This window comes from Notamacropus eugenii, chromosome 4 (assembly GCF_028372415.1).
Source record: "Notamacropus eugenii isolate mMacEug1 chromosome 4, mMacEug1.pri_v2, whole genome shotgun sequence".
NCBI classification, from domain to species: domain Eukaryota; kingdom Metazoa; phylum Chordata; class Mammalia; order Diprotodontia; family Macropodidae; genus Notamacropus; species Notamacropus eugenii.
Genome location: NC_092875.1, coordinates 128,304,754 through 128,325,151, shown reverse-complemented (window position 1 = coordinate 128,325,151; position 20,398 = coordinate 128,304,754). Strand labels below are relative to the sequence as shown.

Genomic DNA, 20,398 nt, shown 5'->3' with positions numbered 1-20,398 from the left:
TATTAATCAAGTGCTTTCCAAACTTTAAAAATATTATATAATTATATATTATAATTAATATGACTTTGGGCCAATAACTTCTGGTCTCCAGATTCAATTTTCTTATCTGTAAAACAGGGTAAAAATACTATTTTTATAACTCACAAAGGTATTGCTAGATGAGTTCTCTGTAAGTTGTAAGGCCTGATATAAAGGTTGCTTTCAGGTCATTAAATGTTGCTTCAATTCCCACTTCTGCCATTCACTATGTGTGTGACCTTAGGCATGTCACAACTTCTCTAAGCCTCAGCTTACTTAACTGTAAATGATGCTGGCATCAAATTGGCAAAGTTGACAAAAAAAAGGAAAAGGACAGATGTTGGAGTGGCTGTGGGAAAAGAGGCATATTAATGTCATTTAATTGTGCATGACCTTTGACCTGAAATACTATTAGGACTTGTAGTATTCAAAGACATCAAAGAAAGGGAAAAAGGACCCTTATGTACAACAAAATTTATAATAAGGCTTTTTGTAGAGGCAAAGAGCTGGAAATTAAAGGGGTACTCATTGAAAAGGCTGAAAAAGGGCAGTATATGAATATTATAGAATACTATTGTGCTATAAGAAATGATGAAGGGGACACTTCCAGAGAGACTTGAGAAGACTTGTAGGAACTAATACAGAGTGAAGTGAGCAGGACCAGAACACCTTACACAATAAGTACACTGGAAAGATAAACTTTGAAAGACTTAAAACTCATATCCGCAAAGACCAACCATGATTCCAGAGGACAGATGATGAGGCATACTACCCACTTTCTGACAAAAGGGACTCAAGATTCAGAGATATATTTTTAGACACGATTAATGTGGAAGTTTATTTATTTTGACTATACATACATACATACATATATATAAGTAAATTTGTGTTAAGGGTTTTGTTTTTGTTAGTTTGTTTAATGGTGTAGGAAAGATGTTTAATTGAAAAGGTCAAAATAAGAAACCATCAAGAAGGGGTTGGTTCATGTAGACTTCAAGGTCCCTTCCAACTCTAAATTTAGCATCCCAGGTCCAGAGGTAAAAGGGGTTTCAGAACCCTTCCACTTCACACATGAGAAAACTGATGCCCCAGAATGGTAGATGACACGGCCAAGCTCACCCTGGCAGCAGGCTGTGGCAGCTGGCTTCGGCCTCAGCCTGGGGCTTCGCCTGTACCATGCCATGCCTGGCCTCAGGCAGTGCTCCCCCCACCGGCTCTGCGCCCCCAGCCCTGGCAGGAGGCTCTGGCAGCTGGGTTTGCCCTCAGCCTGGGGCTTCGTCTGTACCATGCCATGCCTGGCCTCAGGCAGTGCTCCCCCCACCGGCTCTGCGCCCCCAGCCCTGGCAGGAGGCTCTGGCAGCTGGGTTTGCCCTCAGCCTGGGGCTTCGTCTGTACCATGCCATGCCTGGCCTTAGGCAGTGCTCCCCCCACCAGCCCTGCTCCCCCGTCCCTGGCAGGAGGCTCTGGCAGCCCGGTTTGGCCTCAGCCTGGGGCTTCGTCTGTACCATGCCATGCCTGGTCTTAGGCAGTGCTCCCCCCACCGGCCCTGCTCCCCCGTCCCTGGCAGGAGGCTCTGGCAGCTGGGTTTGCCCTCAGCCTGGGGCTTCGTCTGTACCATGCCATGCCTGGCCTCAGGCAGTGCTCCCCCCACCGGCTCTGCGCCCCCAGCCCTGGCAGGAGGCTCTGGCAGCTGGGTTTGCCCTCAGCCTGGGGCTTCGTCTGTACCATGCCATGCCTGGCCTTAGGCAGTGCTCCCCCCACCAGCCCTGCTCCCCCGTCCCTGGCAGGAGGCTCTGGCAGCCCGGTTTGGCCTCAGCCTGGGGCTTCGTCTGTACCATGCCATGCCTGGTCTTAGGCAGTGCTCCCCCCACCGGCCCTGCTCCCCCGTCCCTGGCAGGAGGCTCTGGCAGCCCGGTTTGGCCTCAGCCTGGGGCTTCGTCTGTACCATGCCATGCCTGGTCTTAGGCAGTGCTCCCCCCACCGGCCCTGCTCCCCCGTCCCTGGCAGGAGGCTCTGGCAGCCCGGTTTGGCCTCAGCCTGGGGCTTCGTCTGTACCATGCCATGCCTGGTCTTAGGCAGTGCTCCCCCCACCGGCCCTGCTCCCCCGTCCCTGGCAGGAGGCTCTGGCAGCCCGGTTTGGCCTCAGCCTGGGGCTTCGTCTGTACCATGCCATGCCTGGTCTTAGGCAGTGCTCCCCCCACCGGCCCTGCTCCCCCGTCCGTGGCAGGGGGCTCTGGCAGCTGGGTTTGCCCTCAGCCTGGGGCTTCGTCTGTACCATGCCATGCCTGGCCTCAGGCAGTGCTCCCCCCACCGGCCCTGCTCCCCCAGCCCTGGCAGGAGGCTCTGGCAGCTGGGTTTGCCCTCAGCCTGGGGCTTCGTCTGTACCATGCCATGCCTGGCCTTAGGCAGTGCTCCCCCCACCGGCCCTGCTCCCCCGTCCGTGGCAGGGGGCTCTGGCAGCTGGGTTTGCCCTCAGCCTGGGGCTTCGTCTGTACCATGCCATGCCTGGCCTCAGGCAGTGCTCCCCCCACCGGCTCTGCGCCCCCAGCCCTGGCAGGAGGGTGCCTCGACCCTGAGGCAGGACCACACGTTGGGCTCTCGGATTAGAGCGAGAACAGCAGGACTGTTCAGGATTTTGTGTGACTTGTTGACTCTGCAGAGGGAGGCCAGGCTGGAGCTCGAACGTGGCCCGTTGTCTTCAAGTTCAGCGACTCTTCCTATCCCCCTCTCTGTGGCACACAGAACGCGCGTACTGAACGCGCAAGGATCCGTTCCTTCTCCGAGGGATCCTTCTCCGAGGGACCGTTCCCCAAGGCTCCCATTGGCGCTCACCCTCCGCATCCTCGCTTTGCCGGCTCCACTTCAGTTTCTCTTTACCCACGTGCGACGCTGGCCAGGGGCTACGGCGTGATGACGTCACCAGGACGTTAGCGCGCCGGAGAGGCGGAAGCCGAGGGGACTGTTTTGAAATTGTCGTCGGGCTGTTCCAACTGCCCCGCCCCCTCGTCCCTTCAGCCCCGCGCGCACGCCCCCGCAGCTTTGTCCGGCGCCCCAAGTGACCTGCGTTTAGGGGAGGGAGACCCTCGGGCTAGGCCGCTGGCGCGCCTGGCCGGCCTCGGTTTCATAAAGCGAAGCGTACGGCGAGGCGTGGGCCTCGCCGCTTTCCGTCCTCCCTCCCTCCCTCCCCGGGCCTCCTCCGCGGCCCGGGCTCCCCGGCCTTCGCATGTCCACCCCGCCGCTGGCCGCGGCCGGGATGCCGCCCGGTGCCTTCGCGGGAGCCCAGGCCCAGGCCGCCCGCGAGGTGAACACCGCGTCCCTGTGCCGCATCGGGCAGGAGACCGTGCAGGACATCGTGTATCGCACCATGGAGATCTTCCAGCTGCTGAGGAACATGCAGGTGAGGGAGGGCCGGAGGGCCGGCCTCAGCCCCCGACCCCCGACCCTGAGGAGCGAGCATAGCGCGCCACACCGACCCGGGCACGTGGGTGCTGTTATTAAGCGCCTGCTGTATTCCAGGCGCTGCGCCAAGGGCCGGGGGTGCAAATATAAAAAAAAGAAAGGCGGAGCCTTACGAGCCGTGTGACCCTGGACTAGTCACCTCACCCTGTTTGCCTCAGTTCCCTTCTCTGTAAAATGAGCTGGAGAAAGAAGTGGCAGACCCCTGCAGTGTCTGCCAAGGAAACCCCGAATGGGGTCCGGAAGTGACTCGTTCAGAGAAGTCCCAAGGTGTGCAGCCCGTACAGGTGGGACACCGAGGCAGAAAAGGCGCACCTCTACCAAGTTTGTGAAGTAGGATTTGAACTCCTATCTTTGGGAGGTCGAGTCTAGCACCCTCGGTCCTGTGCCATCTACTCAGCTACCTTACTGTGCAGTAGGCACTGGGTTAAATGCTGGAAATCCAAGGAAGGGGGAGAGGGGCAAAGCCCTTGCCCTTCGTGGAGCTCACAGTCTAGTAGGCAATACATCCAGAGGAAATTGGTGGTGATCTCAGAAGCCCTGGCATGAAAGGAGGCCAGGAAAGGCTTGCAGAAGGGTGGGTTTTATCTGAGATTTGAAGAAAACCAGGGGTCAGAAAAATAAAAAGTCGGGTCAGAGAGGCGTAGGGAAAGCATTCCAACCATGGGGGATAGTGAAAAAGAAATGTGGAAATGATTCTAGTTGTAATATTTGTTTTTTTCCCTGTGGTATTGACACTAGTATTAAGTTTATGTAGTATTAAAGTTTATGTAAATTCTTATTTAATATGTTATCAAAGCACTTTACATACTAAAAAACGTCAAAAATCTGAGATTTTGTTTCATCCATAAAGCTTTCGAATGACATTTATTTCATTTTTTTTCCCATGCTTTGTTTTTATTTTCTTGTGTCTGTTACCGTCTGTCATCTCGTTTAGTTCCAAGAGTCTTTCCAGCACTTTTGTTTACCCTGCAAATATTTATCATTTTATTGCTGCTTCATGATAGGATATATTTTCTGTTCACAGAGGACTAGCACCTCTGTGGTGAGAGCTTGCCAGGCCCTTTATAGGACTGGTCCTCCACCTTTGGTGTCTATCTACCTGTTCCCCAGTTGTCAGCTGTATTTCCAAGCCAAGCCCTGATACACTGTATTATGGATGGGCTAAACTAGATTTGAGGGTACCTGAGGTCCTCAGTCCTAGTGGTGAGTTAGAGGCTATCTATCCAAGCATGTGAAGACTTCACCTAGCAGAGTGGGTGGATGAGAAGAGTTTGTTCCAAATTTGAAGCAGGCACTATGGAGTGCTTAGAGCTTGTTCAGATGTTGAAGTCACCAAGGTCATCCACTGGATCTGAGGCCATCAGTCATTTTAACTTTTTTCTTGCCACTGGATTTTGATGACTTTGGAAGAGAGAGTGATGTTGACGACTTTGTGCAGCTGTGTCTCACTTAAATACGATTCACAAATGAGTCAGGACATCACCATGTGATGTCATTGGTCTTCTTTGAAATTGAAGGACCTACAGTAGCCGCCTCCAAAGTTACCAGTGATCACTTAAATGAAAAATCTGATGGCCTTTTCTCCACAATTCTCACTCATCTTTTTTCTTCTCAGCCTTTGACACTTACCACCCCCATCTCCTTAATACTCATACTGCTCTTGGAACTCTGAACTGTGTGACCCTGCTCCTGAGTCTTCATCCAGATCATACCCACTAAATGTGGGGAACTTCATTCCCCAAGGCTTTATCCTGTCTTCCGTTCTCACTATATAAACTGTTTTGCTTGTTAATCTCATCATTTCCCATGGATTCAATTATCTTTATGCGGATGATTTTCAGATCTATTTATCGAGCCCTAACCTCTCTCCTGACTTCGTCTTGAATCTTTCAACTAGATATCTTAAATTCACTGATCTGTAGACACTTTAAACTCAACGTGTCCAAAATTGAACTCATAGTTTCTCCTAAGCCCTAACCTCTTCCTAACTTTGTTACTACTGTCAAGGACAGCACCATTCTTCCAGTCACATAGGCTCTCAGCTTAGGTGTCATCATCCTTAACTACTCACTCTCTTGTTTTCTCCTTGCCTATTCCCCCCTCCCCACTCCCCATCCCCACCCAGTCCTGGTGCAAACCGCCATCACCTGGTGTCTGAACTACTGAAATAGCTTGCTGTTAGGTGTCTCTTCTAAGTCACTCCCCATTCTAGTTCATTCTTCACTCACCTGTCAAATTGATCTTTCTGCCTTTGTCACTACTATATTCAGTAACTTCAGTGGCTCCCTTTTGCCTCCACAACCAAAAATGCTCATTGTTTGCCTTTTAAAATCTTTTAAAGTCATTCATTACCTGACTTCTTTCTACATTTCCAGTTTTCTCACACCTTAATCTCCTTTATACTCAGCACTTCAATGATGCTGGTCCCCTTGATGTTCTTTGCAGGGACACTTCCAACTGCATTTTTGCTGGATGTTCCTCATATCTGTAGTTCTCGCCCTCATCTCAGTCTTGTGGCTTTCCAGGCTTCCTTCAAGTCCCATTTAAAATCTTACCTTCTACAATAATTCTTTCCTCACCCCACCTAAATGTAGTTGTCTTCACTCTCTGATTATCTTATTTGTATATGTTTTATGTTGTTTTCCCCATTAGACTCTGGGCTCCTTGAGAGCAATGACCTTTTTTTTTTTTGCCTTTTTTTTCCTTCTTATTTTTACTCTTATTTCTTATTCGTTGCTTAGCAAGGTGTCTGGTACACATGGCAAATGCATAATTAATTTATATTGACTTGAAAGTAGGAGTGTAGGGGAATGGCACTTTAAGAGCTCAGTTTTTACAATAAAACAATAATAATCAAAACTATTTGCTATTCCTTTAGAAAATAGAAAAGTAGATTAATGGAACAACCTAGATAATGATGGTTCAGAAACAATTGAATTCAGCATCCTAGTGTTTGATTAATTGGAGAACATAGTATATTTGGGTGGAGCACTCCCTATTTGAAAAGAACTATTGGGAAAACTGGAAAGACTTTTGGCAGAAATTAGGTTGAAGCCAACGTTGTGCACTCCATACTGTAATCAACTTGAAATGTGACCTGCATGTTAAAGATCATAATATAAAAAATTAAGAAGACAACTAGATGAGATATCTTTCATAGCTGTGGCTAGACTATAAGATGTCTTCTTAATTAAGTTAGGAATGTAGTCAGCCACAAAAAATAATACAGTTACAGTAATGTAAAATTGCAAAGCTTTTAACGCTGATGAAGTCAGTGCAGCTGTAACAAGTAGGAGAGTAGCATCTTTGGGGGAAAAATTGCATCACACATCTCTGATAAGAATCTGATATCCAAGGTGACAGGGAACTAACATCAACATATTTAACAATAAAAGCTATTCCTCTAGTGGATAAGTGAACAGACTATATGAACAAACATTTCACAAAAGAATTATAAAGTGTTGATAACTACAGACGGTTGGTCTGATGCATCACTAAGTCAAATTCAGATTTTAAAAATCAGCATTTCACTCTAGCCACAGCATATTGGGAAAGATAATAAAAGATAGGAATAGATAATGTTTGAGAGGCTATGGAAAGGGAAACATGCTGGTGTGCTGTTGATAGGGCAGTGAATTTGTCCAACCACACTGGAAAATCATCCAGAATTGTGCAGGGAAAGTGATTAAAATGTCCATATCCTTTGACCCAAATATCCCATGCTAGACATATATCCCAAGAAAGTCAAAAATAGAAAATCTCAAGAGTATACCAAAATATAGCAGCACTTTTTCTTGTGGTAGCAAAGAATTAGAAACAAAGTAGATAATCATTATTTCAGGAGTGGCTAAACAACTTGTGGTACATAAACATAATGGAATATTTTTGTGTCCTAAGAAAGGATAAATGTAAAGAAGTAAGCAGGTCCAGGAAAATAGTATACATTGTGACTTTGCCATTGTTGTTCAGTCATGTCTGGCTCACCTTGCCCAGAGTCATACCGATAGAGAATATCTGAGGCTAGGTTTGAACTTGGGTCTTCTTGACTCCAAATCCAGTGCCACCAAACCATCTAGCTGCCTCTTACACTGTGAATAGAACAATATAAATGTAAGGTACAAAAATAGAAGTTAAAACTGAGTGCTGTGAGGTTGTAATGATCTAGTTTGACCCCAGAGAAGAGATGAGGTGGGAGACCATGAGTATGGAAACTGCATATATGTCAGACCTTTTCTTGTGTTGTTTAGTTTTGCTTAACCGTTTTGTTTTCTTTTTACTTTGTTGTAAGTGAGGATTCTCTGGAAAGAATAACCAGACAGGGAGATACATTGAGAAATATAAGCAAAAAAAAATCAGTGACATTCGTTCATTCATCATTTTGTTTGTTTGCTTTTAAGGGCTGGTTAGACTCATTCACAGCCTCACCAGCAGGTTATTTCAACGTTATTTTTATTTTTTGCTGGATATGAGGTGAAGTCTTGTGGTGGTTGTCACTATTTTAAAATTTGAGTTTCTCTTATTACTGGTGATTTGGAACAATCTTCTTGTGGTTGTAGTTGGCAGCTCTTTTGAGAACTATGAACTGTTTTTTTGTTTTTTTTTTTCATGTCCTTTGATCTCTTACTCATTGAATAGTGTGGTCCTCAAAGTGTGGTCTAGGGACTCTGGGACTCCTTAAAACCTTTTTAGGAGCCCTGTGAGGTCAGAACTACTTTCATAATAATACTTAGGCATTTACATTTCTAATATGATATACATAAAGCCTCTGGGGAGAGTGTTTTCAAATTTTAAAAAGAAAGGGGTCCTGAGACCAAAAATTTGAGAACCACTACTTTTGAGCATGTTCTTGGTCACACATATTTGTGTTAATTTTTCTCTTCCGCCATTTCTTTTATTTATTGTGTATAAGTTATGTATTTGCTGATATATGTACATGTTGTCTCCCTCAGTAGAATATGTCAGCACCTTGAAAGAAGGAGTTGTTTCATTTTCTTCTTGATCCTCTTGACCAACACAGTACCTGGCACATAGGAGGGATGTAATGTCTCTTGATTGATTGTTGAATACTCTCTGTATCTAGAATATTAGACCTTTATATGACACTTGATGCAGTTTTCTCTAATTAACATTTTTTCATTCTTTGTCCTGGTTGCATTTATTTTAGACATGCAGAAGCTTTCATTTTCATATAATTTTATATAATAGTCTATTTTATTTCTGAGATCTCTTCCAGCATTTATATAGTTAATAATTCCCGTGATCATAGTTGTTAATGATATTGCCATCCATTTTCTCTATCTATTTGCAACTTAATGTGATGCTTAGTTGTTTTTTTTCCCCCAAGTTGAATTCCGTTTTACCCAACAGTTCTTGGCACATAGGAAGTTCTTCTCCAAGTATTTTGTGGTATCAGATTTGTTGAACACTGGATTATTCTGGTTCTTGATTATCTAGTCTGTTGCATTTACCTACTTTTATCTTTTTTTAAACTAGTACCAAGTAGCCTTGATGATTACATTTTCTTATGTAACTTGAGGTGAGAAAGTTCTTTTTTCTTTTTAATTCCCCTTCTCTTTGGCATATAAATACCTTTTCCTTTTTCATGGTAAGTATTCCATTTATTTAAGATCTGTATCTGTGTTTTATTTTTCCTTTTGTTTCTTTTGCTGGAAATGGACATTTAAGATAAATATATAGCATAGCTTAAAATTCATATGAAGTTTTAGGTAGCAAAGTTCATCAGAAAATTTTATTTTAAAGATAAAATAGAATAAAATGTTAAGGTGAAAACTATATTTTACAGTCTTCCTTGAGCATCTAAATTGTCTTATCAGTTTTGTCTAGATATTTGTGAATTAGTAATTTTTGGTTGTGTATTATTTAACTTTTTAAGTAGTTGAAGCCAAGAAGTTTTCAACATTTCCAATTCTAATTCTTAACTGGGTAGAGCAGTTACATGTATGTTGAGAACTCTGTAATATTAGAGTAGTACTTTTTCAAGCTGTAATTTATTGCAAAAATTACAAAATAAAGTACAGTTAATTTTAGAATATCATTGTTCTTATGGGTGTAGTGGTACATGCCCATGAACCCTGGCACTGGGGAGGCCAAGAATGGTGGATCTTGAATTTGGAAATTCTGAGTTGTAAGAATGGTAGAGCCAAGTAAGTGTCCTCAGTAAGGCTAGCACCAATATATTGAATTCCTTACGATTGAAGGTCCACTAGACTGCCTGAGGAGGGCAAAACAGCTCAAGTCAGAAGTGGAGAAGGTCAAAGCTTCCATCCCGACTAACATGGGATTAGGCATATAAGTGGCCACTGTATTTCCAGCCTCTGTGACATAGGGGAGACTTTCCAAAACTAGGTACAGATATGTATCATTTGATGCTCACTAATTATAGAATTGACATCATGATAATGTTTTATATCAACGTCTCTTACTAGGCTGTAAGTTCCTTGAGAGCAACATTCCAGCACTAAATAAATGCATTAAGAACAATAGCACATGCCAAATAAATTTGTTGCTTCTAAGGCTAATTTACAGAAATGAAAATATACTGTAACTACTTAAGTTTTGTGTCAGGCAGAAGGTCTAGTGAAAATCTCTCTAGTTTATTTGTAGGAGCAAATTGACTTTTAAGTTTTCTTAGAGCCATAATTTTTCCAGGGTGGCTGTTCCCTCCACAGATGCAGATTGTAATTCCTTCATGCCCTCTCATCCTATGTAATGATTGTCAGAGTAATTCTGTTTAATGCCCTTTCTGAGGAAAAAGTCTTGTGTTTTCAATGCACTCAGTGTTTATTGTGTTATTTTTGTTTTTGTCTAATCATTCAGTTACCGAATGGTGTCACTTACCACACTGCAACATACCAGGACAGGTTAGCCAAACTTCAAGATCATCTCCGTCAACTCTCCATCCTCTTCCGGAAACTAAGATTGGTTTATGATAAATGCAATGAAAACTGTGCAGGATTGGATCCTATTCTGATAGAGGTAAGTTTTAGTGGTAGAGTATGAGGGCAGTAATCAGAGAGTAAGACATTTTTCTCTGACTAAAATGGCAGTAGGGGTAATTATTCCTCCTTATCTATTATTTCAGTACAATCTTAGCTATTGAACTATGTTGATTTTGTTGAAAGAAGACTAAAATATATATTAACATGGTTGCCATTTTGTGGAATGTGTGTATTTTTTTAAAAAATTAATAAGCAGTGATTTCTAATAAGAATGTTGAAATACATTAGTCAAGCAGCTTATCCACGTGATCTGTACACAAGATAAAATGCTCTGAATTTTGAGTCTGAGCCAAATCTAATCTTAGCTCTTAAGTCTTTAGATTGTTAAGTGATTTTTTTTTATCTCTAGTTTATCCACAATCTTAACTGTTCAGCATTAGAATTGTGCATATTTTTAGAAATGTAAAATGCCAGACTTTCATAAAAGTTTTTTAAAATTTTCAAAGTGCTGTACAAATGTTAGTTATTATCTTTCTCAAGATTTTTATTATTAATACTTATTCAGATTTGAGTTTTGGATTAGCATTTTATCTTTTTTACATTTCAAAATATTTGCTTAAATATATACTATAGTTGAGTAATAAAGGTGTATTTCAATTACATTGAGTATACTTCTCTTTGTTAGCTTTTCTGTACCATTTTGCACCTTTGTTTCCAAAGGTAAGGAAATAAATTTTCTCACTGCCCTGATTTTCTTCTTCATTCCAGTAAACATTTACTTAATACCTACTAGGGGTGACTATATTGATCAAATTGATTTCATTTAAATGGAGACTTGTAAAAAATCATAATGGAAACTTTAAGTTTATATTCAGATTATTCTGGTCTGAAATTTATTGAAAATATTTAGAGCTTTTCTTGAAAAATCTTAATACTATTTGATTATACTTGACTCAACTGAGTTTTAACTTTAAGTTATCTATAACAGAGCTTGACAAAACAAAACGTTGTTTTTGGTGGAAAGAGTGTTGGATGTTGGATTCAAGACTTGGGTTCCAATTTTCTCTCTTCCACTTATTCCTGTGTGACCTTGGACAAGTCACCTGACCTCTCTAGGCCTCATTTTCTTTATGTATAAAATGAAGAAATTGGACTAGATGACTTCTCAAAGTCTCTCCCAACCCTAGTTTTGTGATAATAGAAGTAGCTTATTAAAATGATCATTTTAAAAAATGATTATTTTTTAACTTATATTTTTAAACTCATGAAAATATAATTTCCTTGAAACTGACACTAAATTGAAATTTACATATGTGCTGCTATAAATAAACATTATTTTACATGCTGCAAAATAATTAACGTTATTCTGAGTTTTGAGTTTTATTTATATTCTTAACATTTTAACTTTTCCCCATATCTTTCTAGCAACTCATTCCTTACGTGGAAGAAGATGGCTCAAAGAATGATGACCGTAGTGCTTCTGGCCAACTTCGTTTTGCCAGTGAAGAGAGGAGAGAAATAGCAGAAGTAAATAAAGTGAGTGATTATTTACATTTTTATGTTTTAGAATTATTAAAGAAATCGTTAAGTGATTTCAAGATAGCTCAAAATCTTATTATAGAGTCCTTAGAAGGAATATCTTACTTATCCAAAGATCATTTACCCAGCAATTTTATCTCTTGATACCATAGCTGAATAAAGGAAGTTAGCAAAAAATAAAAGTAGGTTTTTTTGATTCATTTATAATAAATGGCCATCCTTTCTGCTTCTGCTCCAATGCAGATCCTTGTCATTTGTTGTCTGTACTGTTGCAGTAGTCTTTCTATCTGGTTTTTCTGTCTTCTACTTCAATCCATATCAGATATTATAAGCAGATCAGTGTACCTAAAATTACATTTTTTGTCTGTCATATCCTTCTATAACTCTTTCCTCCACCCAATTAAAACTAAACAAACAAATCCTTTAATATTTTGTATTCTCTGTAAAGTATGAATTCTATACCCTGGTTCCTATGGCCTTCAATATCTAGCCTTTGATTTATCCCCTTCACTCTCCCTATGTGAAGATCCATGTCAGCCCAACTGTTGGTCTGTTAATTATGTTCTCTAAATTCATCATATATATTGACCGGCCTCTGTGTCTTTGTTCATACCACTCCTTTTATTCTGCAGTACTGGATGGCATAGTGGATAGAGCACTAGCCTGTAGTCAGGAAGACCCAAGTTTAAATCCAGCCTCGGTGACTCGGGTCCCTAGGTGACCCAGAGCAAGTCACTTAATCACTGTTTGCTTCAGTTTTCTCAACTATAAAATGGGAATAATAGTAATACCTACCTCATTTGATGTGGGGATCAGATGAGAAAACATTTATAAAGCACTTAGTACGGTGCCTGGTTCATAGTGGGTACTATATAAATGCTTATTCCTTTCCTCAGTCCTCCCCTCCCCAATACCCCATACCCATCACTGTGCTTATTGAACTTCTACCCATCCTTCAAAGGTTATTTATCTTTTCTTAAAATTGTCATATGTCAGGGCAGCTAGCAGGCACAGTGGATAGAGCACCTGCCCTGGAATCAGGAGGAACTGAGTTCAGATCTGGCCTCAGACTTATTAGCTAATGTAACCCTAGGCAAGTCACTTAACTTCAGTTGTCTTATATTCCCCAACTGAATAGTGGGCCTTTAGAGGGAAGAGATTGTTTTGTATTTATTTGTATATGTTTAGTTACAATATCATACCACAACATTAGGAAGCACTTAATAAATGTTTATTGATGATGATAATACTTTAATAATATATGAAACATGGCTCTGAACACCCATGATTCTAAATTGTGTAAGTATGTTTCATTTTTTAGGACTTGTATTTTTGGACATAATTTTTTAAAAGGCTATTAGAGAAGATAATCAACTCCATTCGTCTTCTTTGGTGTATAAAAATCATTTCAAGAGTCAAAAAGGGATGTTTTTAGGACTGTAGGTTTTTGGATTATGTGATCTGAGATTTTTTCAACCTTATTCTGCCAAATAGTTAGGTCTGTAGATTTTTTTAGACATGGAATATTCTGGGTTTCATTCTCAATGACTTTTTTCTGTTTTTATTTTCCTTTGTGTACTAGGTATAGTTTAACTTAATATAGATAAAATATCTTTTCATTTCCAGTTTTGTTTACAGAACACCATATTAATACAACAAATGATAATTTGCCTTCTAATTTCATGAGAATTCTTTGAGGATTGTGTAGGATTATGAAAGCATTATAACAAAAAATTGGAGATATAGCTCATTTTGATTTAGAAGTATATTTCCATTATTTTTCTGTGCACCTATTTTCTTCAGTTCATTTTAGAGTTTAGTGTTACAGGCACAGCTCAGATGTTTCCCTGGTAAAAGAGAGTTTTCATATAAGACATGTAGATTGAAGCTAAACAAGTTCTGTACCTAAGGGAAAACCAGACTGAGTAGTTCTAAAAAAGAATGTTTATTTAGGAGGATCCTTAATTGATTGGCTTTTTAATTCCCCACAAAACTCTTCTAAACATTCTTCCCTTCCCCCCAGGCTCCCATACCTCCCTTTTAAACTGAGAACCTTTTATTTGATTAAGAAAATTAAGACCATTTATCGTGAGGTCCTTCTTCCTTTCTCATCAGATCATAGAACTACCATAAGAATGTACTTTAGAGGTCTTTTCTTCTAACACTCTCCTCCTCCATACTCCCCCCATTTTATAGATGAAGAAATTGAGTACTACCTAGGTACAGATACTATTGATCAAACATTTCCCTTAGAGAGTTGCTCAGGATCACACAATGTCCAAGGCAAGATTTGAACTCAGGTTTTACTGACTCAAAGACTAACTCATTATCTGCTACACCATGCTGGCCCTCCAAACTGCTTGGCATTTTTACCCACTCTCCTCCTTACCCCTTGTCTCTAATAATGAAATGGCCCTTCTCCTTGCCAAAGCCAAGCCTTCTATGTGTGCCCTTGGGCCCATCTCCTCCCATTTTCTCCAGCAGATTGCTCTCAACTCACTTCCCTTCCTGTGGTCTTCAACATCACCTTTTCTGTTGGTTCCTTTCCTACTTCTTTCAGATGTGTCCATGTCTCCTCCTTACTCAAAAACTTCACTCCTATTATTCTATGATTATTTCCTTTCTTAGCCAAACTGAGAAAAAGGTGTCGTCTCTCACTGACTGCTTTCTTTCATCTCATTCCTCAACCCTTTTAAAGCTGGCTTCACACCTCATCACTCAAGTGAAACTGTTTTCTCCAAATTTACTAGCAATCTTTTAACTGTCAAATTTGATGGTCTTTTTAAAATCTTAATCCTTCCAGTCCTTTCTGCTGCATTTACCACTGTTAACCATCCTCTTCTCCCAGATACTCTTTCTTCACTTTTCTCCTGGTTCACTTCTAACTTGTCTGACCACTCTTTTTCATTCCTCTTTGCTAGATCATTATCTATGTCATTTCCCGTAACTGTGGGTATTCCCAAAAATTCTCTCCTGACCCCTGCTCTCTTTTTTGTCTATATGCTCTCCTTTTGTCAAGATCTCATTAACTTCCATGGATTTTTAATTGTCATCTTTATGCAAATGACTTACAGATGCAGTCCCATCAGTCTCTCTGAACTTTAGTCCTGCATTATCAACTGCCTACTGGACACATAGTGGATATCTTGGAGGCATTTCAAATTCATCATATCCAGATAAGAACTCATGTTTCCCATGAAATTTCAATTCAGTAAACATTTATTAAGTGCTTGCTCTGTGCTAGGCACAGTGCTAAGCATTGAGGATACAAAAAGAGGCAAAAGGAGTCCCTGCTCTCAAAGAACTTACAGTCTAGTGGGGAGGGAACATACAAACAAACAAAGCAAGCTATATTCAGGATAAATAGGAAATAATTAACAGAGGGAAGGCTTCCTGTAGGAGGTGGGATTTTAGTGGGGACTTAAAGGAAGCCAGGGAGGTCAGTAGTAGAGTGGAGGAGGAAGAGCATTCCAGGAATGAGGGACAGCCAGAGAGAAGACCCAGAGCCAAGAGATGGAGTGTCTTATTGGACAGGCAGGAAGCCAGTGTCGCTGGATAGAAAAGTATGTATTGGGGACTGGAAAGGTAGGAGGGGGCTATCTTTCCTTTAAATATATCTATTTTTGTTAGACACCACCATTCTTCTAGTGTCCCAGGTTCGCAGCCTCAGCGTTATCTTTGATATCCTTGCCATTTCTACCTCCACAACATTTCTTGCATTTGAGTCCTTTTCTGTTCTTAGAGTCTTGACTATTGTTTAGGGTCTCATCACCTTTTGCCTGGACTGTTGTAATGACCTCCTGCTTGATTTCCTCACCTTAAGCCTCTTCCCCATTCTGACCCCTCTCCACGAAGATGTCACTGTTACTCTGCTTAACTGAAGAAATGACCATATGATTCTTCTCTTCAGCAGAATCTAGTGTTTGTTATCCTCTAGGATGAAATATAAATTCCTCTCTGGCCCTCTCCTATAATGAGGAGAGTTCACCTTCCTACACTCAGCCCTCTAAACCAAATAGACCTCTTCCCACAAACCCTTCTTCACTGTTACCCATTTCTGTAATTCACCTCTTTCTTACCTCCACTTCATAGATTCTCTTCCTTCAAGTCACAGCTCAAGCTCTACATCTGCAAAAAAAACCTTTCTGTGTCTCCAACGGCTACTGCCTTTTCCCTTAACTATTTTGTATTTGTTTGTATTTATTCTGTATATAGTTATATATGTACTGGTCTCTCCCTATAGAACATAGATTTGCTTGAGTGAAGCAGTTGTTTCATTCTCTATATTTGTATCCTCAACTTTAGCAAGGTCCTTGGCACTTAGTTGACTCTCAAGAAATTGTTCATTGATTGAGTTGCAATTTTACCTGAGTACTCTCTTTTTCTCTTTGAAAATACAAATCCTCCAAGCCTTCTATCCTATGTAGTTCTCAGAGAGTGGTAACCCAGTCTTGTTGGAGGACTTCCTCTTGTGCTTTTTGTGTCTTGAGAGTTCCACTAAAATATAGTTACTTGTACATTTGCAACCTCTCATTCTTTCTATGTAAGAGGTTGATCTGTTTTGGTCATTATGTAGCCTTGATGGTTTTTACACCATTTATTGCTCACATATTGCTCACATTGGTAATATACCATGCTTTGCTTATGCCTATCTTTGCCCTTTGAGTTCTTTCTGTTTTTTCTTCTTCTGAGATCCACAGCCATGTAGGTTGGCAAATGCTGTCCAGCAGGCAGAAATCTGACTTTCCACCTGTTTTTGTACAGCCTATGAGTTAAGAATCATCTTTACATTTTAAATAAAGATTTATTAATTTAAAAATGTAAAAACCATTTTTAGCTGCATGCTGGACAAAAAAGAAACAGTTCATGGACCAGTTTTGGCTTTCAGACCAAACTTTGCTGACTCCTGATAATAGAACATAGCTTGGTAATTTTTAAATTGACAGTCTTGTAATGGTTGGTAGTTTAAGATCATTAAAAGTACTAGTTTTCCAAGTGTAATTTAGCTCTCTTATCTTCCCCAGTTTCCAGATTATTTGTCTGCAAAACTTGTTCATTATATACATTTGGTGTGCTAATTCTACCAGTGTACTACCCAGCTCTGTATCTGTGTGTGTTTCTGTCTGTACATATATATATATATATAGTCTTCATGTACTTTTTTTCATTCTGTAGTATTAGCTTGATTTCTTTAATGTCATTGTGAATTTCCGTGAGATGACTTTGTACTACTCCAGGGTTTAATGCAATTAGCATCCTATCTTCTGTAGGTAAGAATATTTTGTTGTTGTTTTGTCATTTTCAGTCATGTCCGACTCTTTATGAGCCCATTTGGGGTTTGCTTGGAAAAGATACTGCTGTGGCTTGCCATTTCCTTCTCCCGCTCATTTGGAGAGCCCCAATATATGAAGTGGAGCAAAAAAGAAAAAAAATAGAAAAATACCTTTGTTTGATTAGTGATGGGTAAAAGCTGGTTTGACAGTTCTACTTAACGTGATATTTTATTGAAGCTAGTTAATAGTGTTAAACATGCCATACCCATTATTTTTTCCTGTGGCATTTTAGCGACCCTGGTGATAATGTACCTAAAGTGCAGGAGCAGTAATAAAGAGGTCATAGGATCAAAAGATTTAGAGTTGGAAATTCAGAAATTATCATAGCTCTCTAGAGCTGTAAAAAACATGGGTTATGTAATCTAACCCCCTCATTCTGTACGTGAAACTGAGACCTAGACAGGTTAAGTGATTTGCTGAATATCTCATAGGTAGCAAGCATATGGCAGAGCTAGGATTTGAACTCAGATCCAATGACACACAGCTAAGCATTTCAGGTTGAGTGTACTTTCTGCACACTGCCTTTCACATGCTAAAAATGCTTGTGAGATGTAATAAGATCTCTTCCCTTCCTTGTCCCCATTTCCATTAGAAAAAAATGTACCTTGATCAACTGGGACAGTGATAGCGTGGTGGGGTTGGAGGGGAGCAATGGGAAGGGTCTGCATGTACATGCTCATCGTTCTCTTGTTTCCCTTCCTTTGGTAAGAAGTACAGGGTCTTAGTCAGTGGGCTAGGAAGTGAGCTTTCTTGTCCTTTCATATAATCAAATTGGGTTCTAGGTAAGGGTTCATTTTCATATTGGCATTACTTTTCTCTAACCTGCTTATATATTACATGCTCTGTTCTATGGTATGAGGTGGAAACTTCATCTTCCTCCAGTGTGCAATCTTATGTTTTGCTCTCTATGCAGTCTTGGACAATTTACTTTTAAGTTCTATGGCTTACATTTCCTAAAATAAGGGGATTAGATCAATTGATCTTAGAGATCAACTTCCAGCCCCATGTTCTGTTATCTTGTTTCTGTGCCCTCCCATTTCCAACCTCTTACCTTGTAATTTTTTTTAACCGTTCACATGCCATCATCAAAATAATCTTAAAGTAATGCTTTCATTTCCCTACTCTCATAACCTTCAAAATTTAGCATTTAGGTGCATTCAAAATTCATTTTCATTCACAGTCTGGCCGCAACCTACCCTTTCAACTTTATTTCCTACTACCCTCAACAAAAGGAATCCTCTGCTGTAGCCTAGTTGGTCTCCTAAGTAGGTTCAGAACAGACCTTGTATATTCCTACCTCCATGCTGTTCACACTGCTGTCTTCCAACACCTTTTTCTCTAGGCAGCCAAATTACTGATCTTTCAAAGTTTGGTTCAGATTTCACTTCTTTAATGGATAGCATGAGGGACTTAGAATGAGGAAGGTCTGAGTTCCAGTCTTACCTCTGATATTTACTAGTTATGTACTTAAATGGGCAAGATTTTCAGTTTCAGAGTCTTTATCAATAAAAAATGAGGGGGTTATGTTATTCTCTTTCAACCTATAATCCTTTCTAATTCCTCTGAATGATTATAGTATTTGTTTTCTCCATCATTCATTTAGTTATTTATTATCATTAATATTGTTAGTATTGTTACATTTCAAGATAGACTCTAAGTTCCCTATGACCTCACTTGGTTGATGACTACCCAACCTGGCCCACCATTTCAAATGAGCCCTAGTCATGTTTCATCACCTGTTCCCCTAGCATCTTCTAAATAACCTAGCTGACATCCTTGCTGCCACACATATATCTCCACACCTCCATCTTCCCCTCCTTTTTTGGAACCATCTTCAAATAAACTGCCATTGCATTGGGAAGGAGTGTGACAGATTTCTCCCTTGGTCATACTCACATCCCTATAACTTTTTGGTCTAAGGTGCCCCTCCTTAGCCACCCTTCCCCTATTGTAATATAAACTTCTTGTGAGTAAGGATTGTCTTTGTTTTTGCATTTGTATCCTCAGCTCTTAGCACAGTGCTTGGCATATAGTGAGCACTTAATAAATGCTTTTTCATTCATTCATGTTCTTTCATTAAATCCTTCATTGAGACTCCTCCTAGCTGGTTGGGAGTTTGCTCTAGATTTTTTTTTTTCCCATTGTGTGGAAACCAGGAAGCCCACCAGCTATCATTGATAATATCTTTAATTAGTAGTATGTTGGAGCCTATTCATATCCATTACACACCTCTTTATTCCTATTTTTCATCCATTCTTTATCCTCCTTCTATTTTCATCCTTAAATGCCATGGAATTATTTGACTTAGATCTCTCACTAGGCTTTCCTAGGCTTATTTTTCCTCCAGTGTTTCTCCATGTTTTATAAGGGAATGCTGTTTATACTCTGCTACCATTCTGCTCTGTAAGATTTTATCCTCTAAGCTTGTGTTGCTCTTGGTCCACCATCACTTCAGTTGTCAGAGAGATTAAGAGTTGGTTGACTGAGACAATATCTAAGCTTTCATTTTTTTCCTCATTATTGTAGCAAATCAGACTTCAGAAATGGCAAAATGTGTCTGTTTGTTATTTTATCCACTGCCCATTTTTTGCTATCACCAGCCTATTTGAGTGTCATATTGGAATTGTCTCATTTATTTTCCATATCTTTTCATTTCCTAATTCGGTATTGATTTTTTCTTTGATCTAATGTGTCTGTGATCTGCTTACGTACAAATGACTGATTTGGAAATGACTCCTTTGTTAGTAACATGTTTCCTATTCATTATTTTCTTTTTTTTGTTCTGTTATTTGGCATTCATAGTGTCTAGTGCCTCTTGACTCCTGTTGAGAAGAAGTATTCATGATGTAGAGATGTGAGATTTCAGCATAGTCTCCAAACATTGGCCCTTCTAAACCATGTGTGCCCAGATTTTCACTAAGGTGGGGCTTGCCAAGTTCTTAGAAGAATTTTCCTAACTAAACTATATGTTTCTTAGAATTTATTTTTTAGTCCTCAAAATGTTTTGCGTATGCATATTTATTGATACATTTATTTTCTCCTTTGTTGTCTTTTAAACATACACAAAAATACATATATACATACATGAGA

General features: G+C 40.4%; 1 protein-coding gene across 1 annotated transcript in view; it reads left to right on the top strand.

The window, feature by feature from the left end:
• The first annotated feature begins 2,906 nt into the window (after positions 1 to 2,906).
• Positions 2,907 to 20,398, top strand: part of MED30 (mediator complex subunit 30) — a 30,961-nt gene continuing 13,469 nt past the window's right edge. Inside the window, exons 1-3 of the mRNA XM_072603236.1 lie at positions 2,907 to 3,415; positions 10,315 to 10,473; positions 11,862 to 11,972. Of these exons, the coding sequence (XP_072459337.1) occupies positions 3,242 to 3,415; positions 10,315 to 10,473; positions 11,862 to 11,972 (444 nt within the window). The 5' untranslated portion in view covers positions 2,907 to 3,241. The remainder of the gene's footprint in view (positions 3,416 to 10,314; positions 10,474 to 11,861; positions 11,973 to 20,398) is intronic.